This window comes from Dysidea avara, chromosome 1 (assembly GCF_963678975.1).
Source record: "Dysidea avara chromosome 1, odDysAvar1.4, whole genome shotgun sequence".
Taxonomy (NCBI): domain Eukaryota; kingdom Metazoa; phylum Porifera; class Demospongiae; order Dictyoceratida; family Dysideidae; genus Dysidea; species Dysidea avara.
This window is the reverse complement of record NC_089272.1, coordinates 52533930-52554006: the sequence shown is the minus strand read 5'-3', so window position 1 is coordinate 52554006 and position 20077 is coordinate 52533930. Positions and strand designations below refer to the sequence as shown.

Here is a 20077-nt window from a genome sequence, read left to right as displayed (position 1 = left end):
ACCTAAAAGCAGAGGGGCCGGTATAATGGTATCAGATTTCATTACTGAAAAGGATGGATATCTAAAGTTAACGGATAGTGAGTTTGCTGCTGTTTCTGTCACCGAACCTGGTTTGGTTCAGAGTGCAAGAGCCACTCTTGAGTATGGAGAATCAAAAGATGGGTATTGGACTTCTGCTAAGTTTATGGACCAACTAAAATACCAAATATTCCTCTAGTGAAGGCTACAAGCTTGCGTGGGTTTTTGATCATAGCAGTTGTCATGGAGCTTATGGTGATGATGCTCTAAATGCCTATAAGATGAATGCTAAGCCTGGTGGAAAGCAACCGGTTATGCGAGACACCATATGGAATGGAAAAGTCCAGCGGTTAGTTTTTAACATTGGCATTCCTAAAGGGCTAATCCGGGTTCTCACTGAAAGGGGCAAGCACAAACCAAAAATAAAGCTGGATGAGATGCGTGAAGAAATTGCAAGTCACACTGATTTTAAGGAAGAGAAGACAAAGATTGAGCATTTTTTGATTGATCACCATCATGTGTGCATATTTTTGCCAAAGTTTCATTGCGAGCTCAACCCCATAGAGAAGTGCTGGGGCCAAGCAAAAAGATTTACACGTGCTAACACCAACTACACCATACAGCGTTTACGTACTACAATTCCTCAAGGATTGGACCAGGTTAGCTCAGAGAACATTGGCAATTATTATAGGAAAGCTAGAGACTACATGTTTGGATACTTGGAAGGCATAGAGGGAGGGCCAGCACTCGAAAAGCAAATGAAGAAGTATAAGTCTCATCGCAAAGTTTCATTGCTTGATTAACAATGGTGGGTGTGGCTTTTGTACATTTTCTTTCTGTAACTTTGTCACATGTAATATACACATCATTCTTACAAAATTTGGCTTTTTTTGTGTACTCCATTGTGTAGTTGATTTCAATTTTGTATTTTAAAATAATTATGTGTAATTCACTAATTTAAGTTAATTCCACAAATATATTTCTGTAACATCATTCCATACCTTCCACCTTAACTGAATCTATTGTTAACTTAACTATTATTGCTCTATGTGAGTGTTGAAACAGATAATGTGATTTTTGATCAAAATCGTGTGGGCGGTGGTGGCACTTCCATGCAAATAGATTAACTATTTTCTTTACTGTAAAATGTTGTTAGATGGTACATAAAAGAGCTGGTGGAGTTTGACAAAGATATTAGCATCTTGTCAGGAGCACTGTAATTATGAAATATTTATGACGTTTTGGAAATTTATGTATGGTGGCACTATACGTCCTACCATATCACTACCTCATTCATTGGCGACATTCAACACCTTAAAAATTTTTAAAAAGGCATTTAACTCAATACTTGCAATTATGTATAGCTAGGCAATAGGACTGGGTTTAGTGTATAGAGCCATATACAGTCATGTTTGTCAATCTATCTTCACAAACAACAATACTATTATAGTTAGAACATCTTTAGCTAGTGACAGGGAGTCGTGGATCTGGACATAATAGGGTTAGGTGATGATAAAATGTCAATAGGTAAAACCCAAATTAATGTAGGCGTACCCTAAGGTTGATGGTTTGGAGTCAGCATGCAGTTTACCAGGTGGTCACCAAGGTGCAGGTAGCTTCAATGGTCAGCTGGTGATTGACACCTCTGTAGCTTGATTATGTCTTATGTCTACCCAAGGGTTTCTCAGTATCCTGACAACACATCATCTAAAAATTAATGTTCATTCAACACCATCATTAACACATTTTTTTATTCTCAGAAGTGGCTACACATACCACAAATCATAGCACTAGTGGCAAATAACACAAAACAAATATTAGTCAACCACCCCTAACCTTAAGGCCCACAAGCCATCCAGGCTTTGATAGTTATTGTTGATGGTTACAATGCAACAGAGCGCTCCTTAGGGTTCTCAGTGGTTCAGTACACATATGTGCCCCGATTTTGCCAAACAAGTCATCTGGATTATAATTATGTGGCATTATAAACAATTTGCTGTGTCACCATTTAGGGGCTATAGAACTTTCAAACTATTTCACATCTAAGTTGTGGCAATTTAAGGTGTGAGCTAAAGACTATCCGGATGACTAGGAGTTAAAATTGATTTGCACAAAATATTAATAATAATAAATATTCATAAAATTTTTTTTTTAAAATAAGAAAATAAAGAGCACTTGAGTCAGTCATTGTCCACCTTCCGGCCCTGAAGTGGTCCTGGATGAGTTGACCGAGTTGTGTCTTCCTCGAAAGTATCACTCACCCTGCAAGGGAACAAAGCATATGTCAAGGGTGGTAAGGTGCACTCATTCGTACATTAATGCACACCACAACACACACAAAGGAGCCGACAATGGTGGATCACATTTTTTTTTTGAAGCCCACCAATAGATATAGGGTTTGTGTCTGTGGTCGATCAGCACATGCATTTGTTTGAAGCCAACATTAATAGTCCATCATTAACACCCCTTCCATCATCCTTTCATACATTTGATGGGACTATTAGGGCAGCATACATACACACAGGTGAGCAGCACATGCACATCTGGTAGCTGGTTGTCAGCTGGCAAGTGCGACCGTGCGTGTGGGTAACCCTAAGGGTGACATACAAGACAGTGGAAACTCACAGTATTTTATGTCCGTGCGTGACACATGGTTGATAGATGACGCCATCACAACACTGGATGGGTTGACCGAGTAGTGTCTTCCTTCAAAGTAGCACTCACCCATAAGGACCGCTGCAAGGGAACAAAGCATATGTCAAGGGTGGTAAGCTGCACTCATTCGTACATTAATGTAGACCACGACACACACAAATGAGCCGACAATGGCTGATCACAATTTTTTTTTGAAGCCCACCAATAGATGTGTCTGTGATCTGGCATTCTAATTCCTACAAGAGAGTCCAAATACGCTTGGCAGCCGATCGGAGGACCAAACATTGAGCTGCCTGCTGTTAAGAGCCAAAGTCTGACGCTGCCACTCTTCAGCAACATTGCCGTACCTCTGGAGTCCAGCAACACCCTTAATGCGCTACTGGAGGTAATGAAGAGCACACTGAAGCACAATTTTGTAGCAGGTGAGCCAGGCTATTGCATGGATGAGGTCTTACACATTGGTTTATGGAGCAGGTGTGCTATCAGTAGCAGCGGGCATCATGGCTCTCCACTATGACACCGTGCTGGACCTGAATGGTTCGTGTCTGATTCCATTCTTGTTTGGAGACACCGAGACAGGTATGTGCGGTGTGATCTTAGCGAGGCCGACTGTTATGTATAACCCTAAAGGAAAATCCACAGCCATAGAGTGCACTCTGTCTGTGTTTGGACAGAGAGAGGTCAGCCACCTCATGAAGATGAAGGGGACTTCCGATAGTCTGTGTATGGAGGGAATAAAGAAATCCACTCTGCCGTTTGCCCTGGATGATCCAAAAAACATGGACGACATTGGAGATCTGCTGATACAGCTGTGCAACGGCAAGCTGACCGGAAACATGCGGACAGGACTTTACAAGCCGCGTTCAATCCCACTTTTGTGCTGCAATTTTAACATGTGCAGCGTAAGGAGGTAAGAGTCAAAATAAGATTAAAATAAAACTGTACAAAGTTGATAAAGCATCAATGACCTGTTAACGATGGTTGGTGGTAATATTCTTCTGTCCCATGTGTAGGTACATGTCAAGAGCGCTGCTGATACCCTTTGATAAACCGGCCGTGGGACCGGTTAATGAAATTGAGTCTGCTGCGTTCAGTGGCTTGAGAGTGGCATGCAGAAATGCTACATCGGCAGTCGGATGGGCCATCAGTATGGGTGAAGCGCTCAGGAATGATGTTGTTTACGTCCACAATGAACTTTTCAAGAGGACTATGAGTAGACTGGCCGGGGTGGATCCCAGACTGGTGACCGGGTATACGGTGTGCCTTTACTTTGCAGAAAAGGTAATAGTGTAGTAGTTAGAACATACCGTCTGTTGAGAGAGCACGCATGTGCATGTGTACACTGTGCCTGATCGTAATAACCTTTGCAGCTTGCTGTGGAGAGTAACTTTGGCTACCTGATGGATGAACTGGAGGAGTTCATCGAAGAACGGGTATTGCCCATCTTGTGCCCTACAGAATCACAACGCCTAGCTGAGCATTCCCTTGACCCTCTGGATGCTAAAAAGGCAGTAGTCCTCAGCACCATAGAAGAGGCGGTGAGTTGGGCAGAAAAAATGGTGGAGGAAAAAGGAAAGCATGTGGTGAGCGGATTGGGCACGTGTGGTTTATACTTAGGGTAAATCTTAATACGACACACAGGTATTACAGAGCATGCGGACAGGGGTAACGCTCCAAGGGAGAAGAGCCGTGGCAATCTGCCTCGAGGACATGGCGCAAGCTCTAACAAACAGCGCAACCGCTATCAGGGATGCAGTCAAATGCTGCAAGATGGGGGCTAACAACGTGGCAAGGGACTTTGTGCCAAAAGGAACCAATAACTGCACTATAAAGAGAGGCACAAATTCCAAATCTAGAAAGTGCACGGTAGTTTGGCAGGACACACTACTGGAAAACATTACCGTAACAGTCTGCCAAGGTGATTAAGTTTTTGTGACCTTGTGGGGCCATGATCAATATTACACTTACACAGCTACCAGTGTGCCAGTGGAAGGGGTGGAACCCAAGACTGGGCCATTGACTAAACCAGCCAGCCCTGATGGTAAACGCAGGCTTCTTATAATTCCAAACTAATATTGTCTGTGTCTACAGGTAGCACAGACCCTGTGGATGACAACAATCGTACAATAATAGAACCAAAGGATGATCAATTTTCGGCAGGTGAGCACACTAGCCACGCATGATGTCATGGTTTATTTAACGTTGGACAGGTGAGATCACTAGTAGCAGCGATGACGAAGAGGGTCATAATGGGCAGGACAGCGAGAATGGAAAAAGGCATACAACAAGGAGCAGCTCAACCATTCCAACAAAGAAATGGAAGAAGAATCTGGATCCAAACAACCCTTGGACTAACTAAACCCACACACACACACACACACAGTACAATTGTACACCATTTATAAACTAAATAGTAATTGTTGTTCTATATACAACCAAGACTCACAGTGTTATTTGATGAACCATTTTTGTCGGTCTCCTCCCGATTACAACCCGCCTTAGGGTTGGACGAAAACCACCTCGCCTTTCCTGCAATCTGTATTTGGAATGGCGAGCACCTATTGGGATGTTCACAACAATTGTAACAATTGGATTAAGGACTTGACGTACTGGCTAAGCAAACTAGCATATTCAGGTTAAAGTTTGTCCACACTGCCGATGGTCTACATGTGTCCTAAAGTAGAAAATAACAAAATTAATATGTATCAGCGGCTTGCCACGGTGGGAACAAATTAATAATCCAATGTTGCAGCTGGGGGGGCATCTCCAAACTGATTTTGGTACGCTTGCTAACTCCTGACCCCCCCCCCCCCCTTAACGTCACAGTGGAAAACAATGTATTAACACAAAACTCATGTCTCCAGCTCACAAGAATCCTTACTCTGTTCTCCAACATTACATTTCAGTCAAAATAAACTCAAACCCACAATCACAGATAATAACTTCCAACACACATTCGTAGCCTTCCAACTTACCTCGATCCATTGCGTGCTTATACACAAGTAAGCCATCCAAGTGTTTTATAATTCATATGAGCAATTTATTAAATAAATAGTAATAGAACACTATTGCTCTATACCCAACACTCACAATGTTATTTGATGGAACCATGATTGTCGGTCTCCTCCCGCTTGTAACCCCGCCTTTCCTGCAATCGTTATTTGAAACGGTGTGCACCTATTGGGATGTTCACATCAATTGGATTGGGGACTTGACGAACTGATGGTTGAATCACTAACCTATTCAGGTTTAAGTTTGTCCGCACTGCCGATGGTCGCCGATTGTTTACACGTTTCCTAACAAATAAATAAAGGTTGGGCGAAACCACAATTTCCTCACCCAAGTATGGAAACGTCCACTTCCACGTAAACAACCACCACTAATACACGAGTTGAGTTCAGTGCCAGCCCTGGTTCAGTGCCACGCTATTCACACCGCCATTTTATTTATGTGTGCACGTGCATCTGGTGAGGTGGATATGGCACACGTGAGAGCATAGATTACTATGTGAAGGTATAAACAAGTTATAAACAGTTTACAATACAGAGCACAAGTTAATTAAAACTTGAAATAATATATACACAGATCTGAAGCAATGTGTATGAGTATTACAAGTTAATCTTTGCCACAGCCGGCTTTGCTAGACTTGGGATTCTAGTTCACTGCAATGTGGTGAGTCGTCAGTACAACAGATGAGACAGTGATGATAAGGATGTCTATATTGGATGATTAATGACATAAGCAGGTTAATACACAATACACAATATTAGTAATAAGCAATTATTAGTATTATTGCAAAATTCTGACCAGCATTGGCTATCTAGCATAGCTTGTTATACGGCTAGTGCATAAATGGTATAGCTAGCTTGGATTTGATGAATGAAATAATGTTTATGTGTATGGGGTAGCAATATATGATATACTATAGGAGACTACTATAGAGACTATAGGAGACTACTAGAGACCATGGGAGACTGCTAGAGACCATGGGAGACTACTAGAGACTATAGGAGACTACTAGAGAATATAGGAGACTGCTAGAGACTATCGGAGACTGCTAGAGACCATGGGAGACTATAGGAGACTATAGGAGACTACTAGAGAATATAGGAGACTGCTAGAGACTATCGGAGACTGCTAGAGACCATGGGAGACTATAGGAGACTATAGGAGACTACTAGAGACTATAGGAGACTGCTAGAGTCCATGGGATACTATAGGAGACTACTAGAGACCATGGGAGACTGCTAGAGACTATAGGAGACTACTAAAGACTATAGGAGACTATCGGAGACTGCTAGAGACCATGGGAGACTGCTAGAGACTATAGGAGACTGCTAGAGACTATAGGAGACTATCGGAGACTGCTAGAGACTATAGGAGACTACTGGAGACTATAGGAGACTACTAGAGACTATAGGAGACTACTAGAGACTATAGGAGACTACTAGAGACCATAGAGACTACTAAAGACCATAGAGACTGCTAGAGACCATAGAGACTGCTAGAGACCATGGGAGACTACTAGAGACTATAGGAGACTACTAGAGACCATGGGAGACTACTAGAGACTATAGGAGACTATTAGAGACTATAGGAGACTATCGGAGACTACTAGAGACTATAGGAGACTACTAGAGACTATAGGAGACTACTAGAGACTATAGGAGACTACTAGAGACTATAGGAGACTACTAGAGACCATAGACACTATAGGAGACTACTAGAGACTATAGGAGACTACTGGACACTATAGGAGACTACTGGAGACTACTAGAGACTACTAGAGACTACTAGAGACTATAGAGACTACCAGAGACTATAGAAGACTGCTAGAGACTATAGGAGACCACTAGAGACTATAGGAGACTACTAGAGACTATAGGAGACTACTAGAGACTATAGGAGACTACTAGAGACTATAGGAGATCGCAGAGAAATACTGAAATATAGCTTTAAATACTGAAATAATGTATTTTATTTCTTTATAATTCGTGTGTGCAACACGAAGACACCACCCAATATTTAGATTTCAATTAAACCTCTAAATGACTTCCCACCCTGAATCAAAAAGATTTTCCCCTACCTACTACTGTATCTTCATACAAGCACAGTGAAAAGGATTATGGCAAATTCTATTGTACATTGTCAAGAAGTAAATGTTTGAGTCACCGTTCATGTGAGATATTTCTGCATTCAGATTAGAAGATTTGATTACACACCAAGTATTATCACTGATCCCTAGTGAGACAGTGTAAACATAGGCGGTGGAGACAGGGGGGGCCATGGGCCCCTCCACTTTTATGGAAAAATGTTTGCAAGAAAAGATTGAGATACTCTAATAGAACAGTCAGGATCTAGGTACTCTAATAGAGCAGTCATTGTATTCAGAGAAGCAGTGTAGCAAGCTACTTAGCTATGTATAAATAAGGACATTTAGTTGGTGGAGGGCACCTATTATCAACAGGTAGTTACCTTTTTACCTCTCTTTTTTAATTTTTTAATTTATTGATTTTTTTTTTGTCTTCAGCTTACAGCTGGCCTGGCCCCCTCCCTCACTCTTTGGCCTGCTCCACTGCCCCTAAATGTAAACCTGTAGCTACATCACATCCAGTTTTGCATGGGGAAATGTATTCTAGGGTACAGCAAATGTGACTGGATCTGGGAAAACCGATCTTATCACCCATGACAGCAAGTTTGATTTGCCACCACAAACACAAAGCTACATGAATATAAAATTTAACTATCAAATCAATGGTCTGCTTTTCACAAAGTCAGTGACAAGCCTTACAAACAGTCTGGTGTATTGATGGAGCTCTGGCCAACCTGTAGTGTGTGGATGTACAGCTCAGTGGTGCTGAATAAAGGCCTATGATGTAAATTTCCTTTCACTGTAGTCCCGAATTACTCATAACTGAGCCTAATCCATACCTACACATTCAAATTTCATTTTGTAAACAACCTTTTGCCCTCACCTCCAGCACATCAAACTTATTATTTGCTATCTATGCAGAGTTTAACTACATGTCAAAAGCTGATTTCACATAGTGCAGCTACTCCGGTACTAAAAGTCATACAGTTGCAAATGATTTAGAATTTAACGCTGATAAGATAGCCAAGACTATAATATTATATGAACAATAGGTAGCAAAGTGTTCAGATAACACCTTAAATTGAGGAGTGTAAAGAGGTATAATCTCAACTGATGTCATAAATATACTTCTTTGTTCTTGTTAAAGCAGACATTTTATTTTTTGCTTATCAAGGCTTTACAGCACAAATTCTGAAAGTCTGTAAGACATCTAGTCCTACAGCCTGTTTAAAGACGTTATATTTGTCAACTAGAGTATTACAATGACTGTTCTATTAGAGTGTATCAATCTTTAAGTGGGTTTTCAGTCCCACTAAGATCTTAGATGGGGCTTAGCTCCACTCCAGTAGCTAGAGTTGCCTTCAGTGTCCTAGATATCACCTCCCTTTTCTACCAATGAGCATGCTTTCATCTGTCAGCCTACCAAAATATTTGGTAATCTAGAGGGAGTTAGTGCTTACCCTTTGAACTCCCCTGGCTGAGTAAAGTATGGAATGCAGCCAACAGTCCAACAGTTAATAAACTTCCCAGGCAAGCCATTACATGTACTGTACATGACAACACACATGCTGTATATCATACCATAACTTTCAGTGCGTGTGCTTCTTTTTTAAATTCACTAGCTGCCCACTTGCTCACTTGTGACGTTTTCTTTTCAGACGTGCTATCACAAGTAAATAATTGCATGCACATGACCACAAACACATCACATTCATACACTACTCACACAAGTACGTAACTACAGTATGCTACCAGCCTTGACACCATTTGGCCCAAGTGGGCAATCATGATCACTAACTTTAATTGCTTTTTATTTTCATGACAATTTGCTACTACTTATGCAAATTGGTTTCAATCACAAGTGCAATTGGGCGGGAAAATATGTATAGCTTTACATGTGTGCTGCTAAGACAGTGCAAAAACATAGAAATGAATACATTATGTAAACGGAAAGCCAATAATAAAAGCCACCATTCTAAAAGGTTTGAGTTTATTATGCTTATAAAATAGCCTATTATGCATGCTTTTAAGCAGTCCTCAAAAATCCAACCTATTATGCTCAAAATCATGCTTTAAAAATCAAGATTATGCTCTAGAGTTGACTGTTTTATTAGACCATATCAGCCTTTCCTAACTGCTGTATTAGAGTAAGTGACTGCTCTATTAGAGTGTCTCAATCTTACAGTATTTCTGCAAAGTGTATAATCAGCCAAGAAACAATAATATTGCACATTTTCTTGCATTACATCAGTATCAAGGTATAGTGTGTTAATGTTTTGCTGCATTTTTGGTGCATGCATTGCACACTTTAATTAAAATCCTTAAAAATTGTCGTAATATATTGGGATAATTGCATGAGCATAATAGGCTAGCAAAAGCATTAAGCATTATGCCAGCATAATTGCCATTAATTGGCGCAATGCAAGCCTACATTGTACAAGTTTATTATTAAACACGTGACAAGTCACATATAAAGATTTCTATATAGATGTACAAAACACTTCAAATGTGTATCCTAAATGTTGGGTTTTATTAAATAAACACACCCTGTTAATATACAAAGAAAAACCAGGTATTACTGTATAGTAGGGTAAGTAGAATTCGAGGAACACGGGAACGGGATGGGAACGGAAAGCTGGAATGGGAACTACCCATGGAAAATACCTGATAAAGATCATCATGCAATATACAAGTTGGATATAGGTTATATTTGCAGCACAATGTTTCTTTGCAACATTGTTTGGATTTTTTTGCTAAATGATCGAAACACTGTAATAGAGCAGTCACCTGCATTAAAATACTCTAATAGAGCAGTCAACAATGTTTATCCCACTGTGCAGCTATAGGGACCATAAAATACTGGTAATTGATGGACTCTATAGTTGTCATAGATGCAGACTAGCTAAGTCATCAACGTTGCAGGTTAATTACTCCCTTGAAGTCATGCATAAAATTTAACATGAATAGGTTTACAAATGATTCTAAGTTAATGGACAGTGCCTGCATATAGATGTGGGAAGTTGTACCTGCAACCTCAGAAAAAGGTCAAATAATGGCTATGTGGTAGCTATTCATAGAGGACAATATGAGACCAGGCCTGCGACAATAGAGCATGTGGGCACATGATTTTTGCCTACTTTTTCACAATTTCATCACTCATAACTTTTTGTATCATTATGCTATGGCATTGCAATGTTCAGCTCTTAGTAAGCATTTAATTGGCATCATGATGCAAGTTACAGAATGGAAATATACTTTTCCAGCACTAATATATGGCCTGTAGAGTGATGGAATGTAGTTTGTGTCCACATGCCCTGTTTTCGCAGGCCCGGTCACATATGATCAGTCATAGGAGTATTAATTTAATAATGTTTATGGTTTCAAAGGAGTAACTAACTTTCAATATTGATGACTAGCTAGTCTATATAGCTAATCTATGACAGCTATAGTCCATCTATCAATGTGGGTCCCTTGTGGGATAGTTAACAAAACATTCTTGACTGCTCTATTAGAGTGTTTCGATCATTTTAGCAAAGGATCCAAACAATGCTGCAAAGAAATATTATAATAATATTGCATGATGATCTTTATCAGACATTTTTCATGGATCGTTCCCATTCCGGCTTTCTGTTCCCATCCCGTTCTCGTCTTCCTCAAATTCTACTTGTTTGCATGGACCTAATAAAAACCTTGTCTGGGATTATTACTTATTGATTCACATTCTTGAGGTAATGTGATTTGCAGCTACCACACGTAAAAAGCATGTGGAGGGTGATTTCATTCTGCAGAAGACCGCTTCGTGTGATGTGCTAGTAACTTAAAATTCCTAATTTTTCCTTCTACTTGTTACAATACAAGCATGCTATGTAATAACATTATTACATGTAGTATGTCATATTGTCTTACCATTTATTATCATCATCATCATCATCATCCTTATCATCATCTTTGTAATCTTCATCATTATCATCCAAAAACTCATAGGTATAAGTGACAGAATAACTCCCACCACTCTTCTTTTTCTTCTGTATGCACTTATTCATCACAGCTGTTGCAACATCTGTGTGATTGGATGAGACATCATCATTTATTTAAAGCGTCTTTTAGTAGAAAGAATTACAAAATGGCAAACTGAGGTGTATAGTTCTAGATATTGTTCCATGTAAAGCATTGCACTTTTGAAGAAAAAACCCATACCAAAAAATTAATTATTTTTCATGGCATCTGTAAGTAACACACATGCCTACCTGATATGCAGTCACCATCATTGCAGTAGTGCACAGTAATCAGTTTAGCGGACAGCATTTTTAAATACATTATAATATATTATACAGTATGTGCATAGTAACTTTTTAAATTTTCATGTCACCACTAATATTGTTGTCAACTGATTTAGTACAAGGTAATCGTGAGTATCTCTGTGTCTGAGTCACCAATGCGCATTTATTGCTGCACAGAAGGAATATAAAGTGCACTCTGTGGATAACACAGCGCGCTTTGGTGGAAAACTACATACAGCATTAATAAACCACAACTTGGTGCATTATGACAATAGAATACACCTTTCAACTTTGACATAAAATGGTTTCTTCATATATGAGACCGCATTTGGAAAAAAATAAATTCAAGATAACATTAGTATGAGGTACAGTGTACAGTAACATCAGAGAGTTGAAAAGTTAGGGGCTAAGGTTTCGCTGAAGTGTTTCAGTAGCTAGAGGGTATGTCCACAAGGAAAGTTTTGAAAAATGGTACTTTAGACTTGTTAGAATGTGACTGCTCTATTAGAGTATCTTGATATACTGAGTAAAAGTTGGGAGCTTCAAGGCCCCCTAAGCCGCACACCTTCTGCTGCTTCTGTATAATTACAAAGTTGCTGCATTTACTATTAATTTAAAGCTCCTTGAACAGGATTCTCAAGCAATCTGTTGTCATACAAGTTAAAGTCATTATGGCTGGTATACATGTACCTTGAAACTAAACCAAACTGGCGGTATATGTGGACACTTCTGTGTATTGCACATAGTAGTAAAGTTTCTTGGTGTGATGCATTACAAATTTAATTGACTAATCACAATGAATATGGTATCTACCTAAACCACATTCTCCAAACTACGTATCACACTTAGTCAGAGCAACTTACTGGAACACTATCATAATGTTGGTATGGCCTGCATCATAAAGCTGTTAAGTTACGTATGACTCAATATTAACAAACAAAAAATGCTGTGATAAAGCCTTCTTCAGCCTTGAAATCTTGCTTGATAGCAGAAAGATACAATTGTGCATGTCATAATATATATTGTGACACACTGACTTGTTTCCTTGTATAGGGTATCTTAACTAGTCAGAGTGCAATTATACAAAGCAATTGTCTGGGGTCATCTATTCAATTACCTGCCACAGTGTTGTATGACTTACAAACACTCCAGATTACTGGTATCGTATAGTTCTAGCATTGTGCAAAGCCTACATTTATACTAGGAGTATGCAATGATTTCACTGGTTATGAAATAACATGTACGTAATTGAAATATCTTCAATACTGATGTTTAGTGCTCCTATTAAAGTTCACTTCAATCTTTGCTACTACAAATCATGCTTAAACTTGCCTGGCATATGTGTAATAAGCAGTTTCATTGGAGTGTGTTGTCCATATTTGTCATTCTCAGCACGCCATCTCATAGCGTCTTGCCAACTGTCTGAGTTAACAATTGCAAGGGCAACATCCCTATAACAATATGGTATACAAGTACAAGGAAAGATCAGAAATTTTAAGTTCGATTAGGGATCATAAAAATAAAAATTAGTGAAACAAGGGAGGTCACCTACACCTGCAGATATACTAGTGGACATTCAATCCCTAATTCAGTCATTGTTATGAATTAAGGATTAAATGTCATATCTGCAGGTGTAGATGACCTCCCTTGTTTCAATACTGTTTATTATCGTGATTCCTAACTGAACTTAAAGTTCTGACTGGTGAACCACTGCATATGTGCTAGACATGCCATAGCGTCAACATGCATCCCATACAGTAAAAAGAGGCCATTACTCTTCATGTTCAACCCATTACACAGTGTTTCAAACTAAGAACAGTATGAGAAGTGTCTCTGCAATCAATTCAGTCACTATGGAAAATAAGGATGCTAAACATGATAGCTACTCATCAAAATCCAAAGAGAAGCCGTAATATGCTGCCACAAACTGACACTCTGCACTGTCAGCAAAACAAAATGGGGGATGACAAAGGTAACTCAATGATGTGTGCATTGTACATACTGTGGTATGCCAAAAGGCACCTGTTGGGCTGAAGCAACATCTAGTAGTGAAAAATAAAGCCCTTAGCCTTGGCTGTCATTTAGTTACACTTGTCTGAAGGCACTATATAAAGTAAGTAAGTAAGTAAATCAACACCAGCTCTGAAAAAGGGTGCAGTATAGGTGAAAAATGTTGTCAAGGCCAAGAAATGGCTGCGATGATGTTACACATCTTGGCTATTTTTTGTGTGGGTTTTATTTCTTTTTGTACTTTATATGCCCCCAAAGGCAGCCATCAGCTGGCTTTGGAATTTGCCCTTTTCTTCTTATCTATACAGATACAATGATGATTATTGAAGACAGAATTTATAATTGTATTGTATTACATGTTATATTCGTTAATGTCATTGTACAGTAATATTCTAATAGAGTGCTAATTTTTTTGAGGACTACCAATAGAAAGCACATTGAATGTCCATTGGTAGATATATGAAAATAAAACTTTTACTAGTAAACAAATTTCACCGAGAATTTTCATTAAGTAAGGTGAGTAACCGTGACAGGAGTTGTTTAGGGGTTCAGCAAAAGAATGGGGACACAAAAAAGGATAATGGTGAGTCCATGATACATGTGTGTTTGTATGCACATGTGTTTGTGTGTCTGTGTCTGTGCAACCCACGCACCTATGTCCATAGAGAATAGCAAACACCAAACAGTTGCAGGAGAAGTTTGTTGTTCCTTTATCTGTTTCTGAATCCTCATAGGTTACATTAGCACCCTTATCAAGTAGTAGTTTCACAACTTCCACTCTGCCATAGAAGGAGGCTGTTATCAGTGGAGTGGTCTGTGAAATGTTATGCATAAAATTCACATATCCAACACCAGTAGTTACATACATTAACTTCAATGCAAACACCACTACTTTTACTAAATTCAGCATCAACTCCTTTTAGAATAGACTAACATAGCTTTATGTGCCCTCAGAGCATCATGCAGTAGCACTCTCAGAATGTCATGCGGCAGTGGTCTCACACTGAATCATGCAGCAACACCCTCATTGTAATAGCAGCAGCTATAACATGCATGCTACAGCACTCCCAGTGCATCATACAGCCACACCCACAGTGCAGTGGTAGCGGCAATGAGATTCATGCAGCAAAAGATATTTATGCAATAGCCTTACAGGCCTTAATTTAATTTTTAAGGTGCCAAGGACAAAATTAATGTCCTTACATATTCACAAATGTACAGACATAGAGTAAAATTGTACAGACATGAGCTAGAGGAGCACTTTACACTGCTGGAATTGGAATAGGGAGTTAGTTTTGAAGTTAAATACAACCACATAGCTGCAACATATCACCAGGCTGTGGTCATTACAGCTGCTGGTGATAGCAGTACACAAAGGGGAGGTGGCATTGGTAAATCCTTGGGTTGGGAATATGTAGCATCTCCTAGCAACCAAGTGACAGCTATTGTTAGCACTACATAACAAAAATGTACACATCAGCTTTTATGGTACCACTATTGGTTTTGCAAGGACATGTGTGTCCGCCCAAAACTAATTATGTGAAGACATTGTGCTATTTGTCCGTTGACCACACGTTAATTTAAGGCCTGGCCTTAGACCTCTAAAGGTTGAAGTCATCTCACTGATAAGATCATGGGGACTCAATGTATTAATAATCAAGGGTCTAAACTACCATGGTAGAGTTAATCTGAAACACATACACAATTACATATTACATACATACATGCTATCATTTCACACAAATATCCGCACTATATACATACGTAAATCTACTTACATTCCAAGATGTTTTATTATTGCCACTTTTACTTTTAAGTTTATCAGGGGAGAATTTTCCATCTACATCAGCCCCTTTGTCTAATAAGTACTTGACAATCTTTGTATGTCCTTGAGATGAAGCCCAAGTTAAAGAAGTCCAGCCAGTTGTTTCATTGCTGAAGCAAATAACAAGTTATGTACATCCATCATAGCTGCTTGCATATACGTAATAAACAGTATGTATTACCACTGTAATAGAAATGTACCGACAATTGAATTAATAATTGGTTTGGTTACTGATAATCATAGCAATATTCTATCATTTTGGTAATCGGCACAATCCACACTGAGAAAGAAAATTGCCAACAATAGTTTGCATGGCAAGTATAAATACTATTATTTGTAATGTTAAAAAGCTTCTTGCTCACTACAAACAAATAGAAAGCCTCACTAACTATGTAAGCACTACATTACAAAAGGTGTGTGCTTGTACTGCTGTTAGTATTATCCAGATCTTTTTGGTAACAGTAGCTGTTACACTTTAAGAATAGTCCCACAGAATAAATGATCTGCTGTAACTACCACCCAATTTGATAACTCAACAAAATGTTGAGTAATCTGGAAAAGGAGCATGTATTAATTTTTTGTGGTGTGTAATTGTCTGTTTGTATAGCCTAAATATTTTGAGGAGTAATGTTTTCGAGGTACACAGGTACATATTAATTAATTGGAGATCAGTACAACTGAAAACTCCTTATCAGCAATTAAATCCCTACTTTGTAGCTGGTTTTTACATACAGTAAGTACAGTACCTATATATCACTGCCATTAAATGTCACAACTGAATAGCACTAACACATTGGTACAGTGTACAGTATCATGAACACTATACATATTTACATATACTTTTTTCTAGGTATAGTATACACAAGCCTTACCCACATACTTTAATAATGATCACGATACTCAGTACAAGATGTTGGCACATCACACCAGTGTGCTTTTGAAAGGAAGAACAATAATGCAATTTTCAAGCATATGCGAGCCTTCAAATCTTAGTAGTTTAATATCTTGATTTTCTACACTTATGTAAAAGCTGCCATGCATTATCTGATTACCTTGACATTTAGTACGCATAGGTGAAGTTTAAAGGCAATTGTTAGTACCAAGTTTGGTTTCAATACAATAAATGGTCAGGGAGTTATTAATGACTATTCACGTTAAATAACTATTATTGTCACACCTACAGTGTAAACTGCTTATGAAAAGAAGCTGTAAATTGGTACTTGGATAGGTTAACTATCAAACCTCAAAACTTTTATGGTTTGGAAGAAACCAAGGTAAACATAACAATTGTGCAATTGTGGATTGCTAACAAAAAACTATTGTACCAGTGTGCATATACGTAGGTAGATTTATCATTGAAGAATGGTGAATCGGAGTTAAAACTGCCAAGTTTTAAAGCAAAAACAAACTGCTTGTAGTAAGTATGCGATTGAGAACAGTCATCCTATAAGAGCGCTCAGCTAAGTAATAAGTCACTCTTATACTACTATTAGAGCATTTAGTTATGTATGTCAAAAGACACCATGTAAAGAGTTTAGCTACATCCTGCAGAGAGTCTACTTACATCCTGCAGAGAGTTTAGCTACAAACAAGACAACCTCTAGGGAGTTTAGCTATGTTACAAGTCATCCTGTAGAGAGTTCAGCTACATTACAAGTCTCTTTGTAGAGAGTTTAGCTATGCCACAAGTAACCCTGTAGAGAGATCAGCTATGTTACACGTCACCCTGCAGATAGCTCTACTACATTACAGGTATCTCTGTAGAGACTACTACTTAACCTTTTGAAAGATCTGGCAAGTCACCCTGAAGAGAGTACAGCTACGTATGTTACAAGTCACCTTGTAGAGAGTTCAGCTACAGTACATAACAAGTCATCCTAGAGAATACTTAGCTACAAGCAAGTCAACCTCTAGAGAGTTCAGCTACATTACAAGTCACCTTGTAAAGAGTTTAGCTATGTTACAAGCTAGAGAAGACCTGCACTCTTCCCTCATTCCTGTAGTAAAGAAAAAGACAATTTGCAAGTAAAAAGAAAGCAAACAATTAGAAGTATACCAAAACAGCTAAGCTGTGAATTGAGGATGTGGCTCCAGAAAAGCCAGGGTGAAAAAGTTGTGACATCAAAGGTTGTGGCTAAAAAATGGTTAATGCTAATCATTTGTGAGTGCACTCATCAAAAATAATTGGCTTTAACATAATTGCAGCCATTTCTTGGCCACCTTTGATTTTCACCCTGGCGTCACACTCTTTTTTCACATTTTGGCTGCATGTTTTGGAATAGATACTATTTATCTTGGTCCATTTTCTACTTCCTATAGGCATTCTATCACTTCCCAAAATGAAATCCGGTAGAAACATATGGAGTAGCTCACCCATGTGAAATAACTTCAAGAATTCAGTAAAGATATTCTGAATAATGAACAAGTGTATTGAGGTTATTCTTAATATGTAATTTTAGTGCTAAAAGTGATAAAATACATGAATACTGACAGACTTACATATGTGTGCTTGGAGATGATGAGTTATATACAAACCCCATAATAACTCCCTTAATTAAACATGGCAAGAAACACATAATAGAACTAAGCACTGATGATACCATCACAACATTTGTTTCATGGTGCATTGAACAAGCATTCAAAACTATGTAATTACAAGCCTTAATTAACTTAACTAGTACAAAATTTCTCAGGTACGTAGATGTATTTACGTAAAAGACAAATTTTAAATCCACAAACTTTGCCAACACTAAACTGCAATAAACTTACATAGCACCTATTTTTTAGCATACGTACATATTGTAACTTACGCAACATCAATATCTGCATAGTTGTCAACCAGCAATTTAACAAGTTCCAAATGTCCTCTAATAGAAGCTACAAGCAAAGGAGCACTGCCATTGTCATCTTTCAAAGTCATCTTTGCACCATTCTTCAACAACTCCACTGCAATTCTGAACAAGATGCACACATTACGTACGTTTACAAAAATTTTAGGAGTGTATTTTTAACCAGTTAATGTATAACATAAAGTAGCACTTGGCTGATAGTTGGGATCAAGATTTCCCAGCAAAAATTATCTAGCTTCAGCATCTACTACTAGACTTTAGTGACAATGGTTAAGTAAATTCAAGTACAAACTATCGAGCACACCTTCTATATACCAATACATCAACTGCTCTAAAGTAGTGTATGTGAAAATCATATAAAGACATGCTATGCAAACACATGGTATGAACTTACTTGTAAAGTCCAATTATACATGCTATATGAAGTGGAGTCTGGCCATCAATGTCTTGAGCATCAATCAACATAGCAGCATTGTCAAGCTTGCGATTGAAGAATGTCTAAAGTGTAAATGATAAATAGTTTAAATGAGATCTTTTATATAAATTTTGTACACATAGCATCCATTATTTAAACAGAAATTATGCAGTAAAAGTATACATAGTTGCTGGCTGCTTTTCCCAAGCCCAGTGGCGATCCGTACGTGTGGTGTGGGGCCTTAATGGAGCTCTGGTCAGCCTGGGGATGGCTATATGTGGCTGTACAGCTCTGTGGTGTTGAATGAATACTTCTGCTGTGAATTTCCTTTCATTTCAACCAGTTTTGATACCTGAATGGCCCATAACTTGGCCTAATTCATCTCTATGCCTTCCTTTTCAAGTTTTAAAACAGCCTCTTGCCCACCTTCCGGGTCCCCGCCTCCCTCCCCTTTTGGAGCTCACCTGATACAGTCAACCATGGTTAAAAACTATCTAAAATGGCGGGAAACTTAGCTTTTGGCTACTTGCACAGTGGATGTTCTGGAAGGTAAGGAATTGGTGTAAAACGTGTGAAAATTTGGTACACATAGCTTCCACAAGCTGCAACACACTAAATACTTAAAACCGGCATTTCTCAATACTTATAAATAGGCGATAAGACTGGTTTTCTCAGACTGGGTCACATAGCGTAAGCGACCAATTATCGACACATATCTATTATCGATAGTATTGAAGCATGCATAATGTAATTATTAGTATGCGGATTAAACAAAGAGCAAAATATGTGGTTTTCTTTGCTGGTAAGTGTTAGGTATTTCATGTATATTTTCTACTAGTCCTAGATCCTAGATACCCAGTTATTACGAACAGTTAGGTGGTTTTTCACCAACCACAAAAGCCCGTAACGTAATTACAGAATGATAGAACAGCA

The 20077-nt window shown here is 38.7% G+C and overlaps 2 protein-coding genes across 2 annotated transcripts in view; one reads left to right on the top strand and one right to left on the bottom strand.

Moving 5' to 3' along the window:
* Positions 1-2119: 2119 nt before the first annotated feature.
* LOC136268600 (ankyrin-1-like) overlaps positions 2120-20077 on the bottom strand; it is a 51765-nt gene continuing 33807 nt past the window's right edge. The window contains exons 9-22 of the mRNA XM_066063979.1: positions 19124-19227; positions 18691-18834; positions 15834-15990; positions 14709-14869; positions 13378-13496; positions 11672-11825; positions 9347-9428; positions 6013-6389; positions 5913-5969; positions 5764-5850; positions 5284-5347; positions 5120-5231; positions 2644-2754; positions 2120-2280 (exon numbers count right to left, since the gene is read on the bottom strand). Of these exons, the coding sequence (XP_065920051.1) occupies positions 6354-6389; positions 9347-9428; positions 11672-11825; positions 13378-13496; positions 14709-14869; positions 15834-15990; positions 18691-18834; positions 19124-19227 (957 nt within the window). The 3' untranslated portion in view covers positions 2120-2280; positions 2644-2754; positions 5120-5231; ... (2 more) ...; positions 5913-5969; positions 6013-6353. The remainder of the gene's footprint in view (positions 2281-2643; positions 2755-5119; positions 5232-5283; positions 5348-5763; positions 5851-5912; positions 5970-6012; positions 6390-9346; positions 9429-11671; positions 11826-13377; positions 13497-14708; positions 14870-15833; positions 15991-18690; positions 18835-19123; positions 19228-20077) is intronic.
* Positions 3623-5032, top strand: LOC136247408 (uncharacterized). The gene is made up of 4 exons (XM_066039087.1): positions 3623-4591; positions 4646-4714; positions 4765-4833; positions 4884-5032. The coding sequence occupies exons 1-4, from the start codon at positions 4327-4329 to the stop codon at positions 5030-5032; spliced, it is 552 nt and encodes a 183-aa protein (XP_065895159.1). The 5' UTR covers positions 3623-4326.